The sequence below is a fragment of the Ahaetulla prasina genome, chromosome 16 (assembly GCF_028640845.1).
Source record: "Ahaetulla prasina isolate Xishuangbanna chromosome 16, ASM2864084v1, whole genome shotgun sequence".
In the NCBI taxonomy this organism is placed as follows: domain Eukaryota; kingdom Metazoa; phylum Chordata; class Lepidosauria; order Squamata; family Colubridae; genus Ahaetulla; species Ahaetulla prasina.
Window position 1 is genome coordinate 466,592 of NC_080554.1, and position 26,996 is coordinate 493,587.

The 26,996-nt window shown below is 57.5% G+C and overlaps 1 protein-coding gene across 2 annotated transcripts in view; it reads right to left on the minus strand.

The window, feature by feature from the left end:
- The window catches only part of ABCA2 (ATP binding cassette subfamily A member 2), a 33,038-nt gene extending 7,122 nt beyond the window's left edge, over positions 1 to 25,916 (minus strand). Inside the window, exons 1-36 of one of the 2 annotated variants that reach the window (XM_058158930.1) lie at positions 25,427 to 25,916; positions 16,552 to 16,645; positions 14,475 to 14,586; positions 13,824 to 13,993; positions 13,512 to 13,639; positions 13,328 to 13,405; positions 12,852 to 13,037; positions 12,415 to 12,633; positions 11,896 to 12,224; positions 11,644 to 11,803; positions 11,151 to 11,279; positions 10,830 to 10,997; positions 10,302 to 10,398; positions 9,492 to 9,665; positions 9,133 to 9,235; positions 8,842 to 8,956; positions 7,791 to 7,981; positions 7,396 to 7,546; positions 6,763 to 6,967; positions 6,504 to 6,668; positions 6,159 to 6,339; positions 5,844 to 6,056; positions 5,419 to 5,615; positions 5,096 to 5,278; positions 4,546 to 4,730; positions 3,819 to 3,939; positions 3,431 to 3,733; positions 3,014 to 3,226; positions 2,639 to 2,738; positions 2,026 to 2,351; positions 1,584 to 1,797; positions 1,364 to 1,469; positions 1,044 to 1,155; positions 767 to 827; positions 280 to 454; positions 43 to 158 (exon numbers count right to left, since the gene is read on the minus strand). In XM_058158930.1, coding sequence (XP_058014913.1) covers positions 43 to 158; positions 280 to 454; positions 767 to 827; positions 1,044 to 1,155; positions 1,364 to 1,469; positions 1,584 to 1,797; positions 2,026 to 2,351; positions 2,639 to 2,738; positions 3,014 to 3,226; positions 3,431 to 3,733; positions 3,819 to 3,939; positions 4,546 to 4,730; positions 5,096 to 5,278; positions 5,419 to 5,615; positions 5,844 to 6,056; positions 6,159 to 6,339; positions 6,504 to 6,668; positions 6,763 to 6,967; positions 7,396 to 7,546; positions 7,791 to 7,981; positions 8,842 to 8,956; positions 9,133 to 9,235; positions 9,492 to 9,665; positions 10,302 to 10,398; positions 10,830 to 10,997; positions 11,151 to 11,279; positions 11,644 to 11,803; positions 11,896 to 12,224; positions 12,415 to 12,633; positions 12,852 to 13,037; positions 13,328 to 13,405; positions 13,512 to 13,639; positions 13,824 to 13,993; positions 14,475 to 14,586; positions 16,552 to 16,645; positions 25,427 to 25,492 — 5,846 coding nt within the window. In that variant the 5' untranslated portion in view covers positions 25,493 to 25,916. Of the gene's footprint in view, positions 1 to 42; positions 159 to 279; positions 455 to 766; positions 828 to 1,043; positions 1,156 to 1,363; positions 1,470 to 1,583; positions 1,798 to 2,025; positions 2,352 to 2,638; positions 2,739 to 3,013; positions 3,227 to 3,430; positions 3,734 to 3,818; positions 3,940 to 4,545; positions 4,731 to 5,095; positions 5,279 to 5,418; positions 5,616 to 5,843; positions 6,057 to 6,158; positions 6,340 to 6,503; positions 6,669 to 6,762; positions 6,968 to 7,395; positions 7,547 to 7,790; positions 7,982 to 8,841; positions 8,957 to 9,132; positions 9,236 to 9,491; positions 9,666 to 10,301; positions 10,399 to 10,829; positions 10,998 to 11,150; positions 11,280 to 11,643; positions 11,804 to 11,895; positions 12,225 to 12,414; positions 12,634 to 12,851; positions 13,038 to 13,327; positions 13,406 to 13,511; positions 13,640 to 13,823; positions 13,994 to 14,474; positions 15,866 to 16,551; positions 16,646 to 25,426 lie in introns of those variants that run through there. The other variant, XM_058158931.1, reaches the window with a different exon arrangement.
- Between the last annotated feature and the right edge of the window lie 1,080 nt (positions 25,917 to 26,996).

The following is a 26,996-nucleotide window of genomic DNA, read 5'->3' on the forward strand; positions in this document are numbered from 1 at the left end:
CTCACCAGGGTCCCGAGGGCTCCTCTCCCAGCTGCCACTCACCCGTAGAGCAGGAAGAGGGCCAGCACCGCGGGGAAGTTGGTGGGAGAGGTGTAAGCCGGCAGGTCGAAGACGAAGAGAATAATGATGCAGCAAGTGGCTGGCACCAGGTAGTTGAGCTGGAGAGGAGGGAGGGCAGGGGGTGAAGGAGAGGTTTAGCATGGCGTCCCTCTCCTCTGCCCCCAAAGCCACCCCCCTAAAGGCTTGGGGGTCCCAGCCGGCCCCCAGCCCCCAGCCTACCATGTCCCAGACGTAGTTGGCCAGCCAGTAGATGACGGGGTCGCAGCCACTGACGAACTGGAGGTGCTTGGCTTTGGTGGACTTCTCGGCCACCAGGAAGACAACGAAGCTGGCCGGCACGAAGGACATGGCCACGATAATGAAGATGGCGATGACCACGTCGGTGCCTTGCAGGCTGAGGGGAGGTTGGCCAGCTTGTAAACGTTCCTCTGCCTCCCCACCCGCTTTGCAAAACCCGGCCCCCTTTGCCCCAAAGCTTGGACAACGCCCCTGCGAGGTTGGGATGGTTCCTCCCACCCGAGCTCTGGGCCTGCTTCAAGAGAGGCCCTTGTTTGCCAGAGGGAGGAGTGGGATGCAAGGGAAACTTTACCTCCCCGCCACCCCAAGTCATAAAAACAGACTGAAAAGCAGCGCAGAAATAAACCGACAAGCAGCCTCTGTGGAGAAGGGAGGGATTAAGAGGGGGAGGGAGGGAAAGGAGACCTACAGGTAATCCAGAGAAAGGCTGGCGCTGGTCTTGTTCATGGGATGGTTGGTCAGAGTGATGCCTGGCGGGCAGAGAGAGAGTCTGGCATGAGTGCCTGAGGGGGCTTTCTCTGCCAGGACCGCCAGTCTCCTCCACCCCCAGATTCCCTCCTAGCCACATGATGGCCTCCTCCTCCTCCTCCTCTTCTTCCTCCTCCTCCTCCTCCCTCCCCGCCACCCGGCTGAGTGCTGCCGTTGCCCCAATCCTGCCCAGCATCCTTCCCACCCTCCCTGCTCACCATAGGCTGCGCGGTTGCCCCTGCTGCTGGGCAGGTTGGCACGGAGGATGGCATTGTTGAGGGCGTTGAGGTAGGTGGGCATGCTGTGGTATCCTTTGTTGTTGTAGTACACCTAGGAAGGCAGCGTAGGGAGAGGAGCATTGGCCCAGGCTGCTCTCCCGCGAGGAGAGGGGGAGGGGGCTTGAGGAGGGCAGCGGGCACAGAGAAGGACCCTGGCAGGGAACGGTCCCTGGCAGCTGGGACAGGAACTCCCACTCAGGCCCACCCATCCGGCTGTTGCTGCCCACCACAGATTAGCAGAGATATAATTGAGCCCCTACCTGGGCGGTGCTGCGGACAGCAATTTTCCGGAGCATCGGGGGCGCGTTGTCCCCAAAAGAGGCCGGGATGGATCTCTGGATGTTGCCAAACGTCACCGCTCCATACCTGGGACGGGAAAGCAGCCGCCACATTCACTAACAGGCACCTGCTAGAGCTCCTCCTGTGGGGGGGGGGAAATGCCCCCATCCCCCCCATGCACGCCCACGCACACACACACACCTGTGCAGCCGAAAGCGGTCCGACGTGTAGAGCAGATACTCAGAGACGTTGCGCCCCGTGATGTCCACCAATATGTCCCCCGTCACCACCTTCATCTGGGGAGGGTGGCCCCCTACCCCGTTGGGGCAGGAGAAGCCGGTGCCCTGCATGGAGCAGGTGCACCTGATGGGTTCGTGGACGATGCTGGGCTGGGCTGGGGTGGAGGTGACCGTCTCTGGCAGGGAGGAAAACCGAGAGCGGCCTCACCCACCGAGAGAACCCAGCACTGCGGAGGAGCCGCAGAGAAAAGAAGTTCAGAGGATGGAAGGAAGCCAGACTTTCAGCCTCTCCCAGAGCCCGTCCGAGGCGCCCCTCCCACCCAACCAGAGGCACCACTGAAGCGCCATTTTCAGAGCCTGCCTCTGTGTCTCCAGCCCTCTCGAAGGACGAGGGCAGCCCTTACCTTTAACGGTGGGCGGGAAGGTGGTGAAATTCCAGGCCTGCAGCAAGTCCTCGTCCAGAGAGAAGGGGTAGTCGGAGGGGGCCGGGGACGGAGGGGGAGGCACGAAGTTGGAGAGTGGCAGGCCCTGGGTGAAGGAGTCCAGGCACACGGCGTCAAAGAACTTGGCCGCCAACATCTTGGACTCGTTGCTGTTGAGGTTCAGGGACTGGACCTGCTGGTCCAGGGTGCTGTTGAAGGCCGACTTGAGCACACAGGTGGCCCCGATGCCGGAGGGCAGGTAGAAGGTGCTCACCAGTTGCTGGGCACTGGCGTCTGGCGATGGCTGGCTAAAAGGAGGAGGAGGAAGAGGAGAATTTTTCCAGCCCAAGGACTCCAGCCATCCCGTTCCATGGGGTGTGAAGGACAAAAGCAGACATTTCTTCCAACCAAACCCTGAAAGGTTCTTCTCAAAGGAACAATCACCAGGGCAGATTGTATCCCATCTCTCTCAGAGCAGACCCGGAAATAGGCAAGGGTCTCCTTGCTTTCCCCCCTCCCTCCATCTGACGGGTCTGAAACGCCCTGCGGGTGGGGAGGAGGGGGAAGAGTGCAAAGGGGAGGGGCGATCTCTTACTGGTTGCCACGTTCCTCATTGGCGTAGGGGATGAAGTTACCTCTGGGCTGGGTGTAATTGTGGTACTGGGAAGGCGAAAGGATGAGGGGAGGCAGGTCACCTGGAAAGCAAGAGGGGGCTGTAATAACCGGCCGTCAAAGGACACCCCCATTTTGGCAGCAGCAAAGAGGGGCAGGAAGAGGGTTGACATCACCCCCCACCCAGTGGCTCCACTGCTTGCTCAAAGCAAAAATGCCCAACGAGGTTTCAAAATGTCCCTCTGCGGGGCAGCCTTCCCAATCCGTCCCCTCCGGATGGCCAGCCTTGGACCCATTGGGTGGGGACGGGGGGCTCCTGTCACCCCAGGTGGGTAGGCAGGGCAAGGATGCCCCTTACCTATTTCCGGGACAGAGAGGGCCACCGTCATGGCAACACAGACGAAGAAGGCGGGCAGCAGGATCTGGGAGAAGATGGCCTTGCTGTTGCGTTTGGCACAATGGAAGCGCTTGACCAACAGCCCGTGGAACTGGCGCAGCTTCAGCCAGGAGCCCTCCAGCTTGAAGCTGCCTTGTCCGGCCAGGGACGCCTCTTCCAGGTCAGCCTCGGGCTCTGCAGGAAGAGGAGACGCCATGCCTCAGTTTCCCCTTCCTTCTCCCAAATGCCCAAGCACCAGGAGGCAGCGCCCTTCCACCCTCAACCCATTGTGCACCCAGGTTTTCTGCCGTGAAAAGGCAGCCGTTGGGAAGCCTCAAAACCTTTTGGGGAACCCTCCCCCGCACCCTTCACCCTTCAGGCTTTTCCTGTGCTACAAACCTTGCAGGCTGCCATTATCGGGGTCTTGTGGATTGTCAAACAAGGGGGAGTAATCCCCATAGAACTCCGAATAAGCTCCACCATCCTCACCACGTACAGAGCCGGCCGAAGAGGAGGAGGAGGAGGAGGAATGCAAGGATGCCTGGGACTCGGCCAAGTCTGAACAGTTCAGGAGGTTCCCCAGGTCCACTTCAGGCTTGGTCGGCCTTGCCGGCCCTGGGAGGGAGTGGCCGTTGGCCTGGGGCTTGGGGCCAAGGCAGGGACTGGGCAGCGGGAAAGCATCTTTCTTGGACTCCTTGATATCTGCAAGGGTGGGCAGAGGTGAGAATGGCTGCCTAGGGCTGCAGGAGACCCCCGGGCGAGGGAGGCCTGACCCCCTGCAGCGTACCCGCATCGCTGTTCTCGAGAGACTGGTCTTCTTCGGAGACCTTTAGGAAGACCTCTTCGAGGGTGGTGTCCATCAGGCCAAAGCTGGTGAGGTCCAGCTCTTCCAAACTGTGCTCCAGGTGCTGCAGAAAGGAGCAGGGGGAGGTTAGGGGAAGTCCACTTGGGGGTCGGGCTCCAAGAGGGCCTTGCAACCCTCTTCTCTGGAATATCTCCGTGTCCCAGTCAAGCAATGATGCTTCCAGGGTGGGCCAAAGGAATTTCCTTGTTCCACTCCCAAAGGAGCATGAACATTTATGGCTTTAAATCAATTTTCCCAATTCCAGGAGGAGGACGAGGAGATCAGAGGAGATCAACCCTGAGCTTCCAGGCTCAGGAGTAGTCTACCTCTGCAACTACAAGGGGACGCTGTTATCGGCTCAGTCTGTGCCGATGACGTCATCCTCCATAGTTTCTTCAGGGGCTCCTCAAATGTGAGGTTTGAATTGCTTACAAATCCCCTGGAGGCAGAACAGGATCGTTTTAGGTTGGCAAGGACCCCCCCTCTTCAAGAGGACTAGCTTCTTGAGAAGGGAGAGATCACCATCCGGTTGCTTTAGAGCACCTTTTTATGTGTTTCCACACCCCTCCACCCGCCAGGAAAGGAAGAAGCCCCGGACTCAAAACCCAATGCAGCCCTCCCTCCCTCACCCTGCCCTCCCTCCGCCAGCCGGTGAAACTCCTGCGCCCACCTGGAAGAGCCGTTCGAAGCAGCCTTTCTTGGCAGCCTCGCTGGGCAGGATGTAGGAGAGTTCCGTGTTGGTGTTGGAGATGAGGAGGCAGGAGGCCACGTGTTTCTTGATGAACTGGCTGACTCGCTCTTCGGAGCAGGGGCTGGTGGCGGAGGGGCAGGGGGGGCTGCGGGGGAGCCCCGTCTCTGTGGGGGGGGGGAGGGAAGGGAGAGTTAGCCAGGCCAAAGGAAAAAAGGACGGAGGGGAGGTGGCTCTTTTTCCACATCGCTCAGAATTTGAAGCGTAACCCCCACAATAGCTGCAGAATTGGGTGATTTCGAAAGAAACCAGCCGGGCTGAAGTCTTTCAAAAAAAGAAAAAAGAAGACGAAAGAAAAGGAAAGAGACGGGACTGCAAAGCGCCTGACGGTGATTTGAACCTCCCTGTTCCGAGGAAGTCTACCTAAAGCACGAAAGGCCGAGGACGCAAGAGGACCGAGGCAGAGTCCCCAGCTCAAAGCCTGAGGATCCCACCCTGCCCTGGGCACAGGAGGGCCGGTGGGGCCACTGACCGGTGTTGGTCCGGCTGTCCGACTGCTTCTTCACCACTGTCAGCTTGTAGCCGTCCCCATAGGTGCTTTTCAGGAAGAGGGGCGACCCACAGCACTTCAGCTTCCCGTGGGAGATGATGGCAATGCGATCGCCCAGCAGGTCTGCTTCGTCCATGTGGTGGGTGGAGAGGAGGATGGTCCTTCCTGGGGGGGGAGGGGGCAGAAAAATGGGGGCTGGAAGAACCTCAGAGGGATCCCACAAAGAGCCCACCACGGTGGGAGAGGACCGGGGGCCTGCTAGGTGCCACGACTGCACCCCCAAAAAAGGGGCCCGGCAGACCCACCTTGCTTGTACTTGAGGATGAGGTCCCAGATGGCTCGGCGGGCATAGGGGTCCACGCCGGCCGTGGGCTCGTCCAGAATGACGGCCCGGGAGCCCCCCACGAAGGCGATGGCCACCGAGAGTTTCCTCTTCATCCCTCCAGACAGCATCTGCACCAGGAAGTGGCACTTGTGGGTCAGCTCCAGGTCCTCGATCATCCTGTGGGGAGCAAAGCAGGGGGAGGAGGGCTCATTTTGGAAGCCCCTCCAGGGAGACTCGACCAGCCTCTTCCGGATCTGCTGGAGGGGAGGAATCTGGGTCTGAGCCCAAAGCTCCCCCCTGCCCGAGATGCTGGAGGAGGAAAGGGCAGGCCTGCTCCTGCTGGCTGGGGAGCATGGGAGCTGGGATCCAAGACCCCTGGGGGAGGGGGGAGGGGGGGACACCCACTTGGCCATCTCCTTGCAGATCTCCTCCTTGGCCATGCCCTTCAGCTGCGAGTAGAACCAGAGGTGTTCCTCCACTGTTAGCTTGTCAAAGAGGACGTTGTGCTGCGGGCACATGCCCAGGTTCTTCCGGATCTGGTCCATCTCCGTCCGGATGTCGTGGCCGTAAATGGTGGCTGAGCCGGAGGTTGGAGGGAAGAGGCCGGTCAAGATGGACCTGCGGGGGGAGGAAGCGGCAAAGGGATGGGGTCAGACGGAGTCCCCCCCCCACTCCCTGCCTCCCCCCAACACCCGGCCAGGGGGCGCCTGCAACACTCACATGGTGGTCGTCTTGCCAGCGCCGTTGTGGCCCAGAAAGGAGACCACCTGGTTCTCGTAAAGGTTGAGGCTCAGCTTGTTGAGGGCCAGCTTCTGGTCGGTCTTGTAGATCTTGGTTAGCTTGTCCACGCAGACCACCAGGGGCAGGTGGGTGGGCTCCTCCTCGATGCCCCGGCTCTCCTCTGCAGTGGTCAACAAAGAGCAGAGAACACAGGGGTGTGTCTGTCTGTCTGTCCAAGGAAAAAGCACTGCCTTTCTGGACCTCTCTGGCCAGGTGTGCCAGTGTGAGTCTTCAAAGGTCATGCAAAGAAGGAGCCCTTCCCGCGATGCCCCACCACCCCCTTACCCATCCTCCTGTTCTCCATGGCACAGGCTTGGTCTTCCTCTGTGACGCTCAGGTGGGTCCTCTTTGACCAGGGCCAGGACCAGTCCCAGGCCTCGGTGCGCCCGTTCCCCAGCCAGTAAGACTTCTGCAGCGGAAAGTACCAAGGCCGAGGGAGCCCGTACATCCCTGGGGGCAGAAGCAGCGGTTGGCATAGCAGGAACCCTCCCTGGAGGGTGGCGGCTGCAGTCAGCAAGACCCCCGAGCTCCCCCAAACCCATACCTGGGTGCACGGCTTCGATATACCACGTCAGCACCCCATAGACCACGGCATCAATGATCAGCATCATCATGGAAAGCAGGAGGTTGAAGTCATCTCCTTCCACGGGGGACTGGCTGAAGGTGTGCCACTGGATGCCCACGCCAGACACTTCGTAGAGGGCAAAGTACTTTGAGCCCAGCCCGAAGGCCGTGGTAGACATCAGGGACTGGGGAGAAATGGAGAGGGACGGGGGTGAAAAACTCCTCAAGGGGATGAGGGAGTGCCTAGCTGTGCCAGGCTGATGCCCAGATCTTCCCAAGGCTTCTGCTGCCACCCCAAGTGCCAGGAACCCCAACTCAGTGGTAATATCCATTTCTTTTTACTACCAGTTCTGTGGGCTTGGCTTGGTGGGCAAGATGGGCATGGCTTGGTGAGCGTGGCAGGGGAAGGATACTGCAAAATCCCCACTCCCTCCCCACTCCTGGGGGAAGGATATTGCAAAATCACCATTCCCACCCCACTCTGGGGCCAGTCAGAGGTGGCATTTGCCGGTTCTCCGAACTACTCAAAATTTCCGCTACCGGTCCTCCAGAACCTGTCAGAACCTGCTGGATTTCACCCCTGCCCCAACTGCGTCTCTCCTGGGGAACTCACGGCAATGCACTTCTCAAAGGCGGTGATCTTGTCGTGGGCCACCTCCTCCCGGATGGCCACATACATGTAGGGGACGTAGCTGAGGAAGTAGATGATCCCACCGCAAGCCGAGGCCAGCTTGGCCTTCGAATACAACACGGACACCAGGAAGCTGTGGGGAAAGAGGGGGAGAGGTCAGTGACAGGCCGCAGTTCAGTGGATGGGGGAAAATGGGCTCAGCTAAGCAGGCTTCCCAAGCCCATCATCCCTACGTTGAGGGAGCCCCATGTTCTGCTCAGCAAGCCATCTCCACGGGAGGCAAGAAAACACCTCTCCTACATTTGCAAAACAGCACCCAGGTAGACCAGAGGAGGAACCCCCAGAGGAGGTTCAACCAGGCCGCCTTCCCTCCTCACCAGAACATGATGGTGGCCACGGCGTAGACGGCCAGAAAGAGCCAGATGATGAAAACGTCGCTGTGCATGAGGACCTTCCCGTACTTGAGAATGGCGGTTAGGGCAGTGACCGAGATGGACAGCTGGACGAAGCCCGTGATGAACCAGGCCACCCAGTGGACGGCATTGTTCAGCCCCATCATCTTCATCACCTGCAAGGCGCAGGCAAGGCATCAGGCCCGGAGTAAGTGCCTCTCGGCGGTTTTTAGGCCCAAAATTGTCATAAATTGCTCCAGTTCTGAAATTTTGAGTCTTCAGCGCTCAGATGGATGGGAATCCAGCCGTCTTTCCGAGACAAAATTGCTGCGGACAAGAGAGCTTCTCGCGAGGGCCTCTCCCTGCCTGCCTGCCCGCCTGGACGGAATCTCTCCCTGCAGCTGGCACCTCTGCCAACTCTCTTCTCCCTTGGCAGGGACGCAGCCACCCACCCGAAGGCTGGCTGGCTGGCTGGCTGGCTCTCTGCCCTGGCACTTCATCATGATCTCATTAAGCAGGGCGGCCGAGGGACACGGCCACGCCAGCAGCAACGGGAAGGGAAGGCCCTCCTGGCACAGAGGCAAGGAAGGAGCTCTGCAGGGAAGCGCCACAGAAGGGAGGATGCCAGCTTGAGAAGTGCCACGGCTGAAAAGATGGAGACAGGACAGCTGGAGCCCACCCCCACCCCCGGGAGCACTTTCAGCCCAGAGTTCCAGGAGGTGGTTTTGCCCCCCTCAGCTCCTCGCAGCACCCATGTCATTACTCTGCCACCTGCAGCCAGACAGAGAGGCCTGCAGGGCCCTGCTCGGAGCCTCCCATTCTGGGTGAGGGGGTGACTTTACCCCGATTGCCCCCCCAGTTCCAAAACAACCACCCCATTTCCCATCACGGTCCCAGCTGCAGCACCCAGCTCAGCTCTGGCTTTTCAGCAAAGCCTCCCTTGGCCTGTTTCCCCGCTCTCCTTCTTCCTTTCCTGCCCCTGAATACCTTCCTGGCCTTGGGAAGCAGCCGCCGCCTTCCACCCCTCCCGTCCCACCTCCTTCAGATGATGCTCCTTCTCCGCCACGATGTGCTGGATCATCATGGCCACCGAGTAGACCCAGGAGATGACCATGCACAGCGGCATCATGTGCTCAATCACGAAGAGGAAGCTGGCGGAGGGGAAAAAGGGGAGCCTCGTGCCACAGCCCAGGACCCCCCCTGCCGTCCCCAGGAAGAGAGGGTGGGGGCCAGGCAGGCAGCAGCCTTTCTCCTTGGCCTCCGGCCTTCCGGAGGAGAGCTGTTCTCCCAGGGAGCACCACCTCCCAGGACAGAGAAGGGGACTCACTCATCACGGGTGTAACAGGGGTAGGGAAACATCTGCACGTAATTGCCTGGCTCCACCACATCACGGCCCACAAAGGTGTTGACAATGGCACGCTCCATCATGTCTTTGGAAAGAGAGAAGCACTTAAGTGGATGCCGATGGTTCTCAGGGCATCGATTCCTGCAGCTGTGAAGGTCAGCACTGGGGCACCCAAACCGGCCTCCAGAGCTGACTGGACTTTTCAGCGCAATGATAATAAAAGGAAGGGTCAGGAAGCATTACTGAAGGGTGGGCTTAATTAACCTAACAGTCAAAGGGCACCACTTCCAAAAGACATTGGGCCAGGAAAAGGGAGCTCTGAAAAAGCCAGCTGGGCTCACCTTGGATCCAGACAAAGCCATAAAGGAAGTAGAAACGGCCCCCGTTGTTCGGACCGGGTCTCCAGTACGCCCGTCGGATCTCATTGGTCTTTTCCGTGAAGCTGGAATTTTGGCGGATCTTGTACATGACGTGAGGAGGGAGGCTGCCGTCCTTGTTGGTTTGGAAGATCACGCCTTTGGGAGAAAAGGAGAAACCATCCATAAGGAAGGCAAAAAAAGTGCCAGCACACTTCTGGCTCGGCCCCAAAGCAGGTCAGGTGCTGCTCTGGGAGGTTGCATTCAACCAGCAGATCATCTACTCTAAAATAATCGGTGGCCTCTCAATCCGTATTTCTGTCTCTCTACACTACCCATTAGCCTTATGCACAGAAAAAGCTCCAAGGTACATTGTTGTGCAACCAGGAAGTCAACCCCCCACTGTTTCCCAACCTTGTCCTCTTTAAGACACGTGCACTTCAATTCCCAGAATTCCCAGCCAGCAGGCTGATCCTCTCAGAATTCTGGGAGTTGACACCTACACATCTTATACTTGACAAGGTTGACAAACTGCAATATACGGGATAATCAGTTTGGAGCTGTCCAAAGTGCTGAAGCCACTGGCTCCACCATTCCTCCTCCACCAGGAGAAGACATCCAGAGGATAATGGGAGTTGTAGCCCAAAACATTAGCAGCCCCCCTCTAGAAACCCTTCCCCCTTGGCTACACTGAAGGCCAGTCCCGCCCAGAACCCCCAGTGCTCCAGTGGGTAGCTCTGCTACTCAGGCAGAAGAGCTGCGAGGGAGGCCGATGAGGGGAAGGCAGGTCCGTACTGGCAAAGACTGTGACGTTGTCGTGGTAGGCTTGGTTCAGGGTGTAGTTCACGATGCTCTCTTCATCCGGAAAGCCCTTGAAGATGTCCACGCTGACCTGGGGGAAAAGGGGAACCCTTTGTGATGCAAGGGAGGCACTTTGACACCCCAAAATTAAGTTTCCCCCAGACAGTGTTTTGAGACCCCCCAATCCTAGGAAACCCAGGCAAGAGAGACAGGAAACCCCCACTCTCTGGAAAGCAAAGCCCACTCAAAGACGGAGGAGACCGGTCCCTGCCGGCCCTGATGCTCAGCTTCTATAGCAATCGCCGAAGAAAAAATACTTTTAAAAGTAAAAAAAAAAACAAAAAACTCCTCTGATGATCATGCAGCTCAGCTGGGCATTGCGGGGAGGGCAGGGATTTTTGCTACTGGTTTTCCAAACCACCTGCCACCATCACTACCGGATCGGGTGATCCGGTCCGAACCGGGAGCATTTCACCCCTGCCCTTCCCCTTTTGGCCTGAGAAGAGGCCCAGCAAGACCCACCTTGGACATGAACTGGATCCAGCCACAGGCAGCATTGTCGATCGTGTCCAGTTGCTGGAGAAGCGTGCTGGTGTTGGAGAGGGACAAGTTGCTCTCCATGAAGTTATGGAAGAGGGTGCTGTCAGAGACGTTCAGGATCTCGGGGTGCCTGTGAAGATCTGCCGCCATCTGGGGGGGCCCAAAGAGAGCAGGGAGTGAGAGTGGGCAGCCCCTTCCTCTCTGGCTTCAGCTGGGCTAGGCGGAATTCAGGCCCTGTTTGCTGGCCCTCTTCCCTGCTGCCCTGGGCGGGTGTGGGGGCTCAAGCCAATCCCCCCCCCATACCTGCTGGAGCCAGGCAATCCGCTGCTGCAACTTGCCCTCTTCCAGGAAGCCGCGGATCTCAGCAGAGATGTTCAGCCAGACCTGGGCGTAGCGCGTCACGTTCCCGACAAAGGCGAAGGTCTCGTTGGCCTGTCGTGCAGGGGGAGGGGGCATTAAGCAGGACACCCCAAGGACCTTGCTGGAGGGGGGTATTGAAGGGGAATCTGGGGACATTTTCCTTTGGGTGCTGAGAACTCTCTTTGCCACTCAGGGAAAGGCAGGGCAGTGGCTGGCATCTTGGAGCACCAGGGAGACTCCGCTAGCTATGATTCTTTTGGTGTCGCTTCTTCTTGGAGTTGGCATCCAGGCAGCCTGTTGCCTCTCCGAGGGTCAACCACACAACATGCCAAGGGTGTGTGTGTTACATTTGAGGAGAGGGAGGGAGGCACCCCTGGACGCATCGGCTAAGCAAAGACTCGAATGCGGAAGCCGCCCGTTCCTGCGCTCTGCCCACCTTCAAGATGACCTTATCCACCTCGGTGCCAACGGGCGAATACAGGATCTTGGGGTTGCTGGTCATGAGGTGCACCAGGAGACCCAGGTTGCGCTGCTCCTTGCTGGTGAAGCCCAAAGAACTCATGTTCCCCTGCCGGAGCGCCTCAGGTTCAATCGTCCTAAGGGGAGAGATTCTGAAGGTCAACGGCACCCGCCTGCGCTTCACTGACCCCAAAGCAAACCCCAGGCACAGCCCCCCTGGGACCCTCACCGGTTGTTCCCACAGAGGATGGGCTGCAGGCCGGCCCAGAGCTGCACGAATGCCGAGCACTGCCCTTGCGGGTCCTCGGCTGGCGTCTCGCTCTCGGCCTTGCCCTCCTCAGAGCTGGAATTGGTGCCAGAGGTGAAGTTCACAGCTGAGCCGGTGCTGTTGGGGGCGGTGGGGGGCGCTTTCGCGGCACAGGCCCCCTTGGGGAGGAGCTTGGCCAGAGCAGAGAGGATGTCCAGGTCCTTCAGCACCTTCTCCATTTCCATCAGGTCCTCTAGCAGGGCATGGAGGCGGCTCTGGGCCACGGTGTGGTTCACCTCGTCCAGCTTCAGCTGCAGGAACAAAGATCTGGTTGCAACCCAGGAAATTCCGCCCCTCGGAAGGTCCTTCGGGGTAACAATCACACTGGGCAGTTCATTCCCACCCAGGCCCTGCACTGGACACTCAGGTGAGGCTGTTGGGGCAGGAGGAGGACGCCCAAGGGCCGGGGTGCCACAGAAGAATCTGCCCAGCCCACCTCACCTGTTCAGCCACCTTGCGAGCTTCCAGCTGGTCCTTCATCTCCACGGCCAGCTGCCTGAAGTAGTCGGCCCGCAAGCTGGCACTCCGGTTGCAGACAGAGGCACGATAGGCCTGCAGGAGAGGCTGCTGGCTCTCTGGGATGGCCAGGATGCGCCTCAGCTCATCCTGGCTCTGGCGACACGTCAGGCTCTCCAGCACAGGGGGGGTGAAAAGGATGTTCTGAGGGGGGGGAGGAAGCAGCTGTGGTCACTGAAGGAATAGCCAGTGGCCATGTCAGGACCACCAGGCAAGCAGACCAGCCATGATGGCAGAGCAGGGTTGTTGGGGCTGGGGGAGGCGGGTGGCTGCCCCCTTCCTGCCTCCCCTCTGAGAACCCTTCCTGAAGCCCCCTCCCCAAGCCCCCAGTCAGAGAGCTGGCTTCCTCCTGGCCTCCTCACCTCCACGTCCCTCACAAAGGTCTGGGGGCTGTCGGAGCCGGGGGGCTCTGCCACGGGGCCTGCCAGGCCCAAAGCGTGGGAGAAGAGCCGGAGGATGGCCTTCCGCTGGGCGCCTTTGGGGGGGCGGCGCAGCGCTTGCCGGACCAGCCCATCTTCCATCATCTTCAGGTTGCCCAGGAAGCTTCTCTGGGGAGGGGAAGAGTGGAGACCCTCCGAATTTGGCTGACGCTCCTCCGTCTCTCCGGCTTCTCTTTTACACACAACTGCCCCCCTCCCTGCCTCGGTACTCACAATTCCCCACCTCCAAGGAAGCCTTTGAAGAGATGGGCTGGGCTTTTGGTCCAAACAGGAACGATCCATTTGCCCCTCCTGAAGCAGCCCATCCATCAACCCCCACCAGGCCCTTGCCCATCCTCCATCCTCCTCCCCATCCCCACCTGCTATGACCAGCAACAAGAGGCTGCAGGAAATCTCACCTCCGGGTGATGCCGCTTGTCCGCTGGGCCAAAGCCATCAGCAGAGCCGGGAGACACGCCAAAGACGAGCCGGTAGACCTATGGAAAGATTGGTCAACCTTTGACCCTGGCAACTGCCCCCTGAAGCTCCCGATTGTCCCTCCAGGTACTGCGCCTGCAGCTGACTGCCCCCTGCCCCACCAACCTCTCTCAGGTTGATACTGGAGCCTGTGAGCAGCCCCACCGCCTCGCTGGACAAGGAGAGGTTCTGCATGAGGAAGCGGTGAAGCTCCGTCTTGTCCTTGGCCACGGAGTCCAGGGAGAAGGTGGGGGCTGCCAAAGAAGGATAAATGGGGAGGGGGAGATTGGGCGGGTGAGCAGAAGCAGGAAGAGAGCCCACCCTTAGGCGCGAAGCAGCTCAGCTTCTCCCCAAACACAGCAACCTTCAGCAACCAGGAGGAGGCAAGCAGCTGCATCCTGGCCTAGCCCCTTCCCACAGGGGAGAGCTGCCACCCACCTGCCTGGGTGGTGAAGTGGGTCTCCACGGCGCTGGGCCCCGTGCTGCTGCCCAGAGACTCCAGGTGGCGCCGGAGAGACTCCAACTCCTCTTCCGGACCAGCATGATCCGGGTCAAACAGGTTGCTCTTCTCCACCACCTCATTCAGCCGCTCCAGCAACTGGGTCACCCTGCAGGAAAGATCCACGGGGTGGGGGGGGGGAGAGACATATATGAATGGGGGTGGGCACAGCCTGAGAGGGGCTCTGGCTTTTTTCAGTCCTTTGCACTTGCCAGGGTTGGTGGAGGAAAGAGGCTGAAATCTGCCCAGCCCTACTCACCTTTGCTCTCTGGAAAGACTACAAGGACAGGAAACCCCCCCTCCCAACTCAGGCTGCCCCACCACACCTTTCTTCCTGTTGAATGCCAAGCTTTCAGCTCACCAGGCAGCTCTTTGTGCCCCCTCCCCCAGGGCCCCCATCTAGCAATAAGTGGCTGCAGCCAAAACTCTCCCCTTGCTATTGGAAGAGTGACCGACGCTTCCTTGAAGGGATCCGGGTGGCTTGGCTGGGCCAAGGAGGCCCCTTTGCCTCAGCAAGCTCCTCTCTCCAGTGGCAAGGCATCTTTTTCAACAGAATACCAGAAATCAGGCATCTGGGAGTGCAGACCCACCTGGAATTGGAGTACTGCAAGAACCCGAACTCATCGCGCTGCCCGTCGGGACACAGGGACTGCATGACGGGCAAGATGCCGGCCGAGGTGAGGGGCGCTGCGGTGTAGTAGGCTAGAGAAGGAAGAGCGTGAGAAAAGAGGGGTGGCTGGAAACCTGACAGGGTGTGTAAGAAGACGAACAACCAGTTCAGAGAGCAGGTGAAAGTCAGATCAGTTGGGGGAAGTCTCTTCCAATTAGCCAGAGGGACGGTCCCGAGGGTTAAAGATCAGAGGTCCTTCCATCAGATTCCCCCTTCTTGGAGCTTAAGCATGCCCTGGAGATGTGCTGGATCATATGCCCCACGACACGTGGCCAGGGGGTATGGGTATTGTAGTCCAGCACCTAAGGAGCATGGAGAAGCCAGTTCGTTGCCCACAGCCAAGCTGGCATCACGTCTGTTTCCAGGGAGAACTCCAAGCGGCTTGCAGCTCCTTACCAAGTAGAATTTGGGGCCAAAACAAAACCTTCCCCAATGTTACAAGGTTTAAGACCAACCCACTAAGATAAATTTGCCATAACCCAAATTAAAAAAAACAACACACACTATAATTTTGCTTTAAAGTTATGCTAATAGTTGCCCTTCTGCAGACTTTAAAAAGTTGGACTTTAAATGTCCAGCCTGAATTCCAGGATCTCCATAGATTCCAAAAGGTACAGCTTGTTCCAATCATTTCACTCCGTGAAAAGTTTACTCAGAAGAACGATTACTTTCTAAACAAACAAGCATTGAAATCTAATTTTATTTACTCTTCTATGCTTCGGTGCCAGGGGCATTGGAGATTCTGCAAGCGCCTGAGTTGGTGACCCACCCAGAACCTCAGAAGCCAGGAAACCAGTGACCTTTGACCCCCCCGGCCAAAGGCAGATGGCTTTGGCCAACCGGTTAGTCACATCCTAGAGGGCAAGTTAAAAAGACGGGGAGGAGGGGCTGTGGCGGGAGGGAATTAAGCCAGGATCCAACCCTGATCAACTGCAGGAAAAAAAGCAGAATTGGGGGGTGGGGAAATAAGGAGTAAGCTAGATATGAATCTAGGAGGGGGCTGGATCACAATGGTGGCAAATAACCCTCTTTATGGCCTTTTTTGGGAGGGGGCATTTTCAAGGCTTTTGCAATTCCCAAAGCTGCAAAGGAAGCGATGGCCTTCGGGAATGGGCCTGGGCCTCCGAATTTGCACAGGATTTTATACCCCTTCACCAATCCCCAACCGTTACCTGCCACCATGACCGGGAGGGCTACAAATGCGAGGGGAGATGGGAAAAAGCTGGTATTAAAACAACGTTAGTCAACTGGGGGGGGGGCAAACAGCCCCCCAAAGACGTGGCCTCAGCCCAAAGAAAACCAACTTACAGACTAGAGGAAACACAGGCGCAAAAGAAGATAGAAAGAAGTCAGGTCAGGGGAAAAAGAAAAGAAAAATAAGAGTGGGGGGAAGAGAAGAAGAAAAAAAATGTTTCAGAAACCAAAGAAAAACAAACCTCAAAGCAAAACGGGGCGGATCGTGGCGATGCCTCAGACAGCAGAACAGGCAGCCTGGGCAGCTTCCCATGGGCATGGGGTGGGGGGGTACCAAAGAAAAGAGGGTGGGCTGGGGGGGGCATTACCAACGGGCACCTAAAGGCTGCTCGCTCCTGATTCCAATGGGGCTTAATTAAGAGTTACGACCCTCTGCCTTTGCAGGAGCTTGGCTCCTTTCAAATAAACCCTGATCACCAGCAGAGCAGCCGCAACCCTGTGGGATGCTGGGCCCCCCGAAACCAGCTGGCTTGGCTGGGGCAGCGGCTCTGGGAAGAGGCTGCCCATCGCATCTCTGTAGGAGTTTCTGCACCAGGTGGGCTAGTTCCCAGGCAGCCACTCGGAGCTGAGGAAGTCAGCAGGGATATTTTGCTAACTGCAGGGCACGGCAACCCCTCGGCTCCGTCTTCCCGGGCAGGCCTGGTTGCCACTGGTGACAGGCTTCACCTGTGGACTTTGTGCTTGTGGCCCTCGGGGAAGCCTCACCAGTTTTACCAGATTCCTCCCGGCGGCCAGGCACTTACCTTCCTTCACCGCGATGGTGGGCTTTTTCTGCCTCAGCCCCAGCAGGATGAAGAAGAGCACCAGAGGGATGAAGATTTCGAAGGACAGCACCCACTGGAGGGGGGAGGGGAAGAGCTTGGATGAGTCAAAGGGCAGGGGGAGACCCTCAGGCAGAGCCCACCGTCCCCAAGAGCCTGGCTGGAAGGCAAGTGGGGGGCACAGACACCCCGCTGGCCTCTTTCGTGCCAAAGGAGCAGGCCGATGAAACCCCCCAAATCCGAGGGTGGTTTAGGATCCCCCAAGTCGCCCTCCTCTTTGCTAGCGGGGGGCGGGGGGGGGAGAAGAGGAATGGATCAGGAGTCAACCTGGGAATGCCAACCAGACCTCCTGACTCACTGACCTAGATCTGAAAACACAGGCACTCCAGCTCTTCGGGTGGCAACAACCCGTGTTTGTTCTGCTCGAATGAGGCCGACGAGTGCAAACCCAGAATGTCAGGCAATTGAGCGTTCAAAATATTGTGAAAATGGGACGGGAGGGAGCGTTGCTGCGCAAGATCCCCACTCAGATCCTCCTGCCTCGCCAGCACCCCTTCCCACCCCGTCTGCCCATTTTGCTCTTCTTGGTTAGCGCAGCACCAAACTCCTCCCGCCTCCCCTCCAGACCCAAGAGGAGTGGCCCCCTTCTCTCCTCAGAAGGGTCCACCTGTAAAGGTGCCCCACAGCCCCCGGCCACAATTGACCTGCTGATTCTGCCCCAGAGTTGTGGATTTCCTAAAACGGGGAGCCAAGGGGGCTTCAGCACCACAGCCTTGGCCTTCCTTAGAGGCTGCCTTGGATCTCGAAGGCCACACCTGGGCAACCGAGTCCCCCACCTGCCAGGTTCCCACACCAAGGAAGCTCCAGGGACGGTCGTGCAAAAAACACCAGTGGGGATGGGGTGGAGGGAAGATCTCGGTATCCTCCCTGGAGATTACTCAGAGGAGGGTTGAAATTCTCTCTTGAAGAGGAAGAGGGGGAAATGAGGGAAGCGTTCTGGCCAGGTGCCAACAGGGGAACTGGGAAAGCTGGGGGTCAGACGCATTCGGACCTCGGATGCAGCGGCTTCTCATGCCCAAGCCGAGCCACGTTTCCTCCAGGGATGGCAGCCATCTCCCCACTGGCTCCCTCCTCCTTTGTTTACTCACAGGAAGCTCACAATTGTCACTTTGTCACCAGAAACACCAGGCCCGTTTTATTAGCTGGTTTCTACCAGGCAGCGCCAAGCATTTTGGCCTCAGAAGAGCCCGTCTTGCCTTCCGCCATGAAAGTTTTGGAAGGAAGTGCCAGCGCCTGGCGTTTGCCCTCCAAGGGGTTCAGGGCCATTGGCACCCGCAATGCCCCAGCGGCCAGTTAGGGAGTGCCGAAGCAGACCCAAGAGGGGGAAGTCACACCTGGCACTTGGATAGCCCTTTGCCCAAGCCGGCCAACTTGGAATGGGCAGGGAAAGAGGGTGGCACTGCCCGCAGCCCATACAGCCCTCAAGACCTGCAAGACAGGGCTGAGTATTTACGTCACACACATTATTATTTCCTTCTTTGTGACTCTGGAATTAAGCAAGTCTGTATATTTCCATTTCCTTGAGCAAAATTGCAGCAGTAACTGTTGCCTCTACAGTAAAAAAACACCAACAGAGAATTTTCCTATGAACACACCACAACTGAAAAGGGAGACGCAGAACCCCTTGCCTAGTCTTGGCCAGTTTTTGCAGAGGCGGCTACCTGGGCAAGGGGAGGTCCCCAGCTAGCCCTTTATGGGAGTAGGGGGCAAGTGGATCATATCAGGTCTTTGATCCAGTTTTCTCTGCCCCCCCCCACCCGCTTCCCTTTTGGATCCCTCTTCAATTTTTTTCAATTTAAAAAAAAAATAGCCTTATGAAGAAGATCCTCTTTGCTACGTTTCCATAGCAACCAAATCCGGGTTCGCATTGCAAGCAGGCACACCATTCTGCCCCCAAGACATCACGCCGGAGTGAATCACCCCTTGACAGAAAATGGGTTCAGACCCCGCAAAGAGACTGCTGGCACTCGCTCTCTTACACACACACACACACACAGCCAACCCCGGTCCACCCACCCAAAAAATGGGAACAGAGACAAGCGACGGGAAGGGCTCTGAGAGAGAAAGCAGGGTCCTCTGTTAGAAACAGAGCCCCACAGAGTATGTGTGTGTGGGTGGGGGGAGAGGGGGGACTATTCCTCCACAGCTGGATAACAAGGGAAAGTCTTTTTCTTCTCTTGACCCAGCAGCCTCGAGGACTTCCCTCAACACCCTACAGCATGTATGCTCTTTGCTGGCTAAAGGACAGGCCGGCTGGCAGCTGCCTTTTTTCTTTTGCAATGACGAAATCGGACAAAGGTCCAACATGCATCTCCCAGGTCTTGTGGGCCGCAGCTGCCGCCTAGGCCCTCCCAGGAACTCTTACCAGGCTCACCTTTGCCCTAAAAGGAAAGGTGTGTGCGGGGCTGTTTAGCAGGAGAAGGTAAGACCCACAACACAGCTTGTGATGCAATTTCGCAGAGCTTGGAGGAAGAAGTAAGAGGGAGGGACTCCCTTCCAGTGAAAGTCAGGAGCCTTTCCTCACTGCTTCTTCTGGCAAAACTCAGAACCGACTCAGAACCGACAGGGACCAGAGAAATCCACTGACAGATTACTTAACGCATCTCGATGCTCAGTTTGACAACTTTAAGATGTGTGGGCTTCAACTCCCAGAATTCCCCAAGCAGATTGCTGGGATGAATTTGGACGCTTTGGAGAATTGACTAAACTCTAGAGCAGCAGTCACCAACTGGTGGACCGTGGACCACTGGTGGTCTGCAAGAAAATTTTGGCGGTCTGCAGAAAAATTATTTGCATTTTTTATGTTGCACTAAATCAGGGGTCCTGAAACTATGGCCCCTGGGCTGGATAGGTGCAATGAATGCTTGTGTTGCTGCAGAGTCTCCCCCTTCAGGGTATTTTTGTGTAGGTTGGAGGGGGGCAGAAATTCCGACTTGGGGTCTGCTTCAGCCTCCTGGTGTGGGGCTTTGGGCGAGAAGGCTAGAGGGAAAGCCGCTGGTGGCGAAGAGCTGGAGGACCTTGTTCCAGTGGGACTGCATCATGGCCTGGAACTGGCTGACCATCTCAGCCTGCTGACCCTCCAAGCACTGGTACCTGGCCTTGCACTCCCGCAGGTCTTCCTCTGCTTGCAAAGCCTATGCTTCTAGTCCTCAATGAGGTGCTTCTGCTGAGCCTCCTTCTTGGTCAGATCCAATTTGAACCAAGCCAGCTGTTTTGCCACCTCTTTCTCATGGTGGCTGCTTAGCTCCAACAACTGCTCACTGTTGGGGCCCTAAGGAGCCTGGGCAGGCAGGAGAGGAATGGGTGGGAGGGGTGAGTAGAGGCTGGAGAGGCGCCCCTTGACGTGAGTGACCTTGAGTTGGCAAGGACCACCCAGTCACATGACCACCTAGCCATGCCCATTCAGCCGGTCATTAGGCAAATCATATTAGTGGTCAGCGGAATTTAAAATTATGAATTTAGTGGTCCCTGAGGTCCGAAAGGTTGGTGACCCCTGCTCTAGAGCAGTGTTTCTCAATCATGAGAACATCAGGATGCAGGGACTCTCTCTCCCAGAAATTCCCAGCCAGCTTGCTGCCTGGGGAATTCTGGGAGTTGAAGTCCGCACATCTTAAAGTCGCCGAGGTGGAGAAACACCGGTCTAGCTGGGAAGGGGAGGATCGGACTGGAGGCGTCGGATTTCTCCTTGGGACCGACAGCAAAATGTTCTCACGCCTTTGGCATAAAGAATTGCCACATGGGTGCAAATTGGCTTTTAATGCTCTTTCTTGTTAGTGTTCTTGCTGGGGGTGAAATGCCATTTATCTGACCCTGCCCACATCTCCCTTTCATTTCCGAACTGATAAATCGAAGAGTTCCAGGTAAATTATGACCTTGCCCCGATCCCCAAGGCAACTCCCTGGTTTTGCTGCAGCTGCCGACAGGCTCTCAGGCAGAGGCAAGAAGGGAGGCTGGCACTCACTCGCCAAACACACTGGCCCCATGTTTCCCCCGTGGGACTCTTGCCATGCATCAAGCGTCATCTGCTCTCCCGAGGCACGGCAGGTGTGCCTCGCCTCGGAAGGAAGGAGATGTTCTGTTTGGCACTTTCCCAAGGAGGAAACGACTGGCCAGGTGAGAAGACCTGAAGTCCCAGAACAAAAGGACCAGTTCACAATCCACCTAGAATGGGAGTTGCCCCATCCAAGCCTCTAATTGTGTCAAAAGCCACCTTGCCAGAGAGGAAAGCGGTCTCGTTGCCTTCAGCTGTGTGAAAGCTCAGGGGCATGACCACGAGGGTCCCTGCCTAGAGACCCCCACACCGCTTGGGGAAAGGCAGACCTTGCCTGTATAGGATCCAAAGCCGGTCTGGCGGCTTCCTCACCAGCCCTGCCCTGAATGTTTTTTATCTCAAAAGATTTCATCAGGGCAGAATGTTCAGTCGCCCGAGTTAATTACAAACTTTCTCCAAGTATTTTCCTTTCAACTTGTAAAACACATCCTGCAACAAATCGGTTCATGTTTCTAAATATATGAATTTTGCATCAAACAACAACAAACTGCTCTCTCTCTCTCTCTCTCTCTCTCCTGTAATCAAAAGGGCACTTTGCTTTAAGTGGGATTAAATGGCAGCCTTTTTCTTGTTCGCCCCCTCCCCTCTCTCTACCTGAAAGAGAAATGGAGAAGCAGATAAAAAGTCTGTGGAATAACAGGAGGAGGGGAGGAAATTAACCTGCCCAGCTCAAGTTATGTGCCTGGTGGAACAGCCACCCAAAGAACAGGTGGGTGGCTGCCCAGCACGACACCCAGTTGAGTGCCTAAAATTAAAGACCTGCACCTTTATTCATGGCCACCAAAACAACAACAGCCTATTCCACTCAGGGATTTTTATATGGGCCTTTTCCCTCCCTCCATCTTCAACACACAGTCAAAAGCCACGAGAGAGTCACCTCTCTTCTCCCTCCCCAAATTTTTAATGTACAGGAGGATTAAAAGATGAGCAGAGCTGCCCACCCTGTTCCTAGCTTTAGAGCAGCTGGGTGGGTGGGTGGATGGGTGGGAGGACGGTGGGCGAAGAAAATCCCTGCATCAAAGACAGAAGATGCTTCCAGCAGCTCTCAGCAGCTTCCCAGAAACTGGCAGCCGAGGTGGCGGCGTTGACGTCCTGGTGGACAAACCCCCCTTTGTCCAGGCGGGGAGGTCAGCTCCAGCAGGCCAGCAAAATCTCTCCTTTCAAACAGGAAGAACAATGGAAAGACCCACAACAGAGTGTAGGCTTGTGTTAAAGCTGCTTTCTTCCCCCTCCAGATGTCCCTTTAACAGAGTTCCAGATCTGCAAAGGTCTCTTTTAAACAAACCAGCATGTGCAAAACGGCCCATCTGCGTTGATGCGCACTACGTGGGGCCCGGCTGTTCTGGCCACTGGACTGGTCCAGATGAAGGACCCCAGGAGTGGAGCACCTCATCAGAAAGGGACCCAGCCCTGAAACAGGGCAGCCTTTCTTCTCTCACGTGGATCCAAAGCAAAGAGAGCCTTTCAAGACCCTTGGAGATAAATCAAGCCCAGCAACATTGGCCCTACTCAGGAGACGCTGCAGGTGACACTTCTATGTGAGCACCCCTTCTCCGCTCCTCTGGCCAGGTTCCCTCTTTTGAGGCTGCTCCAGCCTCCTGCAGATGCTTCAGCCAGCCTGATTCCCTAGAGGGGGGCAAAGAAGGGGCTTAAATGCGACCCCTCCCTTTAGAGCAATGGGTCTCAAACGTGACAACTCTGAAGATGGGTAGACTTCCACTCCCAGAATTCCCCAGCCGGCTTTGGGAACCAGGTTCTCTCCAAACACAAACTTTGTTTGCTCTGCTCTTGGGGAAGTCAGCTTAGTGGCAGGGTCCGTCTGGCTATTCTGCTATGCAAGATAGACAGGAAGCAAAACAGAAGAATTTTCTGGAAAAAAGCACCAGGTTTTATCTGGCCAAAGCTAAAGGAGGAGCTCTCCATTGGGTCTGGCCCAGCTCAGCTCTTGGTGTCAAGATGGACCCATCCCTGCCTGTCAGTCAGCCTCCACACAACAGCCTCCCCTGCCTTTGGGGAATTGTTTGGTGTCCCCAGATAACTGAGAGTCCGGAGGGTCTCCCGTGCGAGTCCTGGCAGGGCACAAATGCACCGAGCTTTCCTGTGAGGGGCCACATCCCGCCCAGGAAGCTGCAAAGGGATCCAAGGCTGCTCCGCAGCAGGAGCTTCTGCGGAATTTATGCCCCTGAAGCCGCCTTGGTGCTGCTGCTGCAGAGGCCTTAGCCAGATCCTCCAGGGCTCCTTCATTACAATGGGCATAAATTAGGGGGAGGGGAACCGAGCCCCGGGGAGGCTCTCTCCTGCAGAGGGAAGGAGCCACGGCATCAATAAAATTACAGTTCCAAGAACGGGCAGATCGCTGGATTATTCAGAGGGAGGTCAAAGATAAAGCGAAACTGATGCCAGAGGAAGCAGCCAAACTCTGCAAGGCTATCAAACTGCCCCAAGATAACAAATGACCCACAGATGCCCCAGCTGCAAACACCAAAACCCCAGAGTGCAATCCCCCCCCCCGCTGCTCCCACCCCCACCCAGCCCTTTCCTAAGAAGGGCCCCAGATCAAACTGGCCACACGGAAACCTCACCCCTGTTTTGGGGGGCTCATCCCTCCTGAGAAGAGGCTGGAGGCTGAAGAGGAATTCAGCTCCAGCCAGAGGGAAAGCCAGCCGGGATGGAGGAGCAGAGGAGACACACCAGCTTCTAAGGGAGCTAAGATAATCGCCTAATCCTCACACAGCACAGAGAGGCTCAGAAAAGCCCTCCTGGCCCTTGGAAAGGCAGAGGGGGAAATGAAAGACCCTCCGGTCCTGGGTGGAGGAAGGACCCCTGCACACCCGCTTCCAGGTAGCCGCAAACTACCTGCATGCAATCGGAGCCCTGGTCCTGAGCTGGGAGGAGAAAAACGAAGCAGATTTCCACAGGTGGAAGAATCCCCTCCTGAATTAAGGAACGTAATTCTGGTTTCCAAGCTTTGGCTGTGCCCCAAGGCAGCCACGGATGAAGCTGCCCCTTAGAAGGACTGCAGGTGATTAATTCTGCAGAGCTCACGACATCACGGCCTTCATATAACTTTGGGGAGCTTCCCTGCACTTCGCCCCCTAACTCTCTTGGCGAGCTCCCTGCAGGCTGCGGCCTCCGTTCCCCACCAGGAGAAAGGCAGTAGATAAAATGCCAATGTCCTTCCTTCATGCCAGCCTGGTGCCTTAATGCCTCTGCCTGACCACTCTTATACCAGTGAAGGGCAGTCAACAGAGTTCTTTCAGCAAACATAAGGGGAATCCCCACTCTTCACTGCCCCTAGGCCCTCCCCCCCTCCTAGAAGACAGTCAAGGCAACACAATTAGCTACTGTAGGAGAGACCGTTTTCTCCACAATTAGCATCATAATTCATGCCAGCGTAGGACCTGTGGCCATGAGTTCCACAGGCCAGGGAGCGTGTAGAGATCCTGAAAGGCAGATGCCCGGCTGGGCAAGCAGCTGGCAGCACAACCCAGGCTGCTTCCTTTGGCAAAGTGAGGACCAAACCTCCCCTGATGAAGCTGGGGCTAACGAAGGATAAATGCCATGTTTATTTTTAAATAGGGGAGCAGAGATAAAATTGTGTCAACAACAAGGGGCAAAAAGCACTAGAGTTTAACTGTTCTTGGCTCAGTTTAGCACAATTTGGGAACCCAGCCGCCTATGGCGTTGCCTTCCATGTGAAGCCAGACACCACCAGGGGTTCATTCCAACAACCCTGGTTCAAGGAAAGCCTGCCGGGCCTCCCTCACCATCTTTAATCAAGGTTAACCCAGCCTTCCAAGGTGGGTAAAATGAAGACCCAAATTGCTGAGGGCAACAGGCTGACTCTGTAAACCGCTTAGAGAAGGAAGGCTGTAAAAAAAAAGGCACCGTAAAGGGGTACATAAGTCTAAGCGCTAATGGCTATGGCTATTAAGGGCTGGAAAACAACACAGAAACTGCCCAGCCTGGATGGAGGCCGAGGGGCACAGAAGGGAAGACACCCACCCACCTCCTGCTCTAGATATGATGCACTACAACACCCATGATTCCCAACACCTTGGCTGTCCCCCAGCGAGGGGAAGCGGAGGAAAGCACAGAGGCTCAGGATACTCCATCCCTGTCTGACCTGTTGCCGATTTCTGACTCTCGCTAAAGAAAAGGCCTTTGCAGCCTCTTCCCGCCCTTGCCCTTGACCTGGAAAGCGGAGGGAAGAGCGGCCGGCAGGGACAGGTGGACAGGTGGAGGTAGCCTTCGCCCAGCCTCTCTGCAGCCTCCCCAAATGTCACAATCCACAGAGGGAAGGGGGCGTCTTCTGAGCGCCGGGTTGCCCCTCTCTCTGCCTTTCAGCCCCTCCGACAAAGGCCGGGGTCCAGCTTCCCTCCTGCCCTTCCAGCCAGCGGCAGAGGGTCTTCCAAGCAGACCCCTTCCCCCGCAGCCAGGCCGGGAAGGGAAGGGGGGGGCCAAGCGCAGAGATTGGCCGCAAATCGGCCTCGGGGGTGGGGTGTCTTCGGACTCCCACCCCAGCTGTTCGGCGGGAGCCTTTCTTAAGCCTCCGCTGCCGCCGCCCCCCCCCCCCCGCTTTGCAAGATAGCGCAAGAAAATCTCGGCCATCCCCAGACCGCCGGCCTCAGGGAAGCCCCGCCGCCCGAGGGGGAGGAGGAGGTCAAGCCCCCGGCCCCTCCTTTCCCACAAATTCTTCAAACCCACCCCCCCAAATCCCCCCCAACCCCCCAGCCAGCTACTGACCGGGCTGCGTCGCTTCAGCGTCACGTTCTTCCATAGCAGGAGATAAAGTTGGTGCAGGAAGCCCATCGTGTCGCCCTTCCCTGGGCATCAGCTGCGGGGCCGGGCCGGTGGGGGTGGGGCGCACAGTTGCAGCGTCCAAGGCCGCCCACCGCGGAGACCCCCGTCGCCTTCCTCGCCGAAACGGAGGTGGCGGCTTCGACGGAGCAACAGCCGATCCTTTCTCTCTGCTGCAGGCGGGCGGAGGGGGATTGGAGGCGGGCAGAGCCTCGCACACACCCGCCCGGGAGGGAGGGAGGCAGGCAGGGAGGGCGGGGCGGCGGCGGGCCTTGGCCCAGGTCCCGCGCAGCCCCCGCCCGGCCGAGACGGTCCGCTCTCCGCCGCAAAGCCGCCGAGCCCACCGCCGCCTCCAACCTCGGCGGGCCCAGCCCGGTCTCTTTAAGCGGCAGCTCACCCAGAGACCCTGCGAGGGCAGCGGACAATGTTCCTTCCCTCCCTCCTTCCTTCCTTCCTTCCTCCTTTCTTCCTTCCTCCTTCCCTCCCTCCCTCCCTCCCTCTCTCCTTCTTTCCTTCCTCCCTCCCTCCCTTCCTTCTTTCGCTTCAGCACCCGCGAGTGTCTTTTTAAAGGGCACGTTGACGGCGAGTGATCCCGAGGAGCTGGGGCTTATTCGACCAAGGATGGCTAAAGCAGGGCTCGGCGGGAGGCGCAGAGGCGATCTGCAGGAGGCTGGCACAGCTCACCCCGCTGAAAGTGTCCTGCAAGCAGGAAGCATCCGGCCGCCGAGCCCCCCGAGCCCGCACGGGGCGATGCAGGACTCGTGAAAAGCCGCTCAGCCCCCAGGACAAAATGGAGCCTCCATGTACAGGAACAGGAGACACCCACCCCAACCACAGACGAGGGACTGGGGGGAAGATCCTATCTCGTGCCCAGGGGTTTTCGGTGGACTGCCGCTGGGATCCACTTTCCAGACGTTGCAGGGGTCTTTTTTCCCCTCTTTCCCCTGGAAGAAGCAAAAGGCACCCTTCCCTCCCCTTGTGGAGCGGGTGGACGGAGGAGAAACGCAGTGGGGGGGAGTGGGGGTCGCACGCCTTGCCCCTGGGCTGGGCAGGCTGACGGATTCGCGAAGGACTTCACTTCCCACAATTCCTTCTGCGCGAGCCCTGGGCTGCTGGGAAATGTAGGACGGTCCTCGGAGCTCCTCTCCTTTCCCCTCCCCGGAATTAAAGGGGTCTCGGCCTCCTGGCAACCTTTGACGAGGATGCCGGCTTCAAAGCCGAGGGAGGTCCTCCTTTTCCAGGCTGCCCCGGGAACCGGCCCAGCTGCACGAAAGAGCCGCCAGAGGGCTCCGTGTCTCACGGCGTCCAGCGTGCGGGGCGCATGCAAAGGAAGCGGGCTCTGGGACATAGGAGCCCCCGGCCCGGGCCTCGGCGCTGCGGGACACCCGAGAGAGCCCAGAACAGGGGCAAGGGCTCCCCCTGGAGGGAAACCTCTGAATTGCAGATTATTATTGTTGTTGTTGTTGTTGTTGTTGTTGTCGTCATTTTTTTTTAAAAAAACTTTTTTTTAATGCTG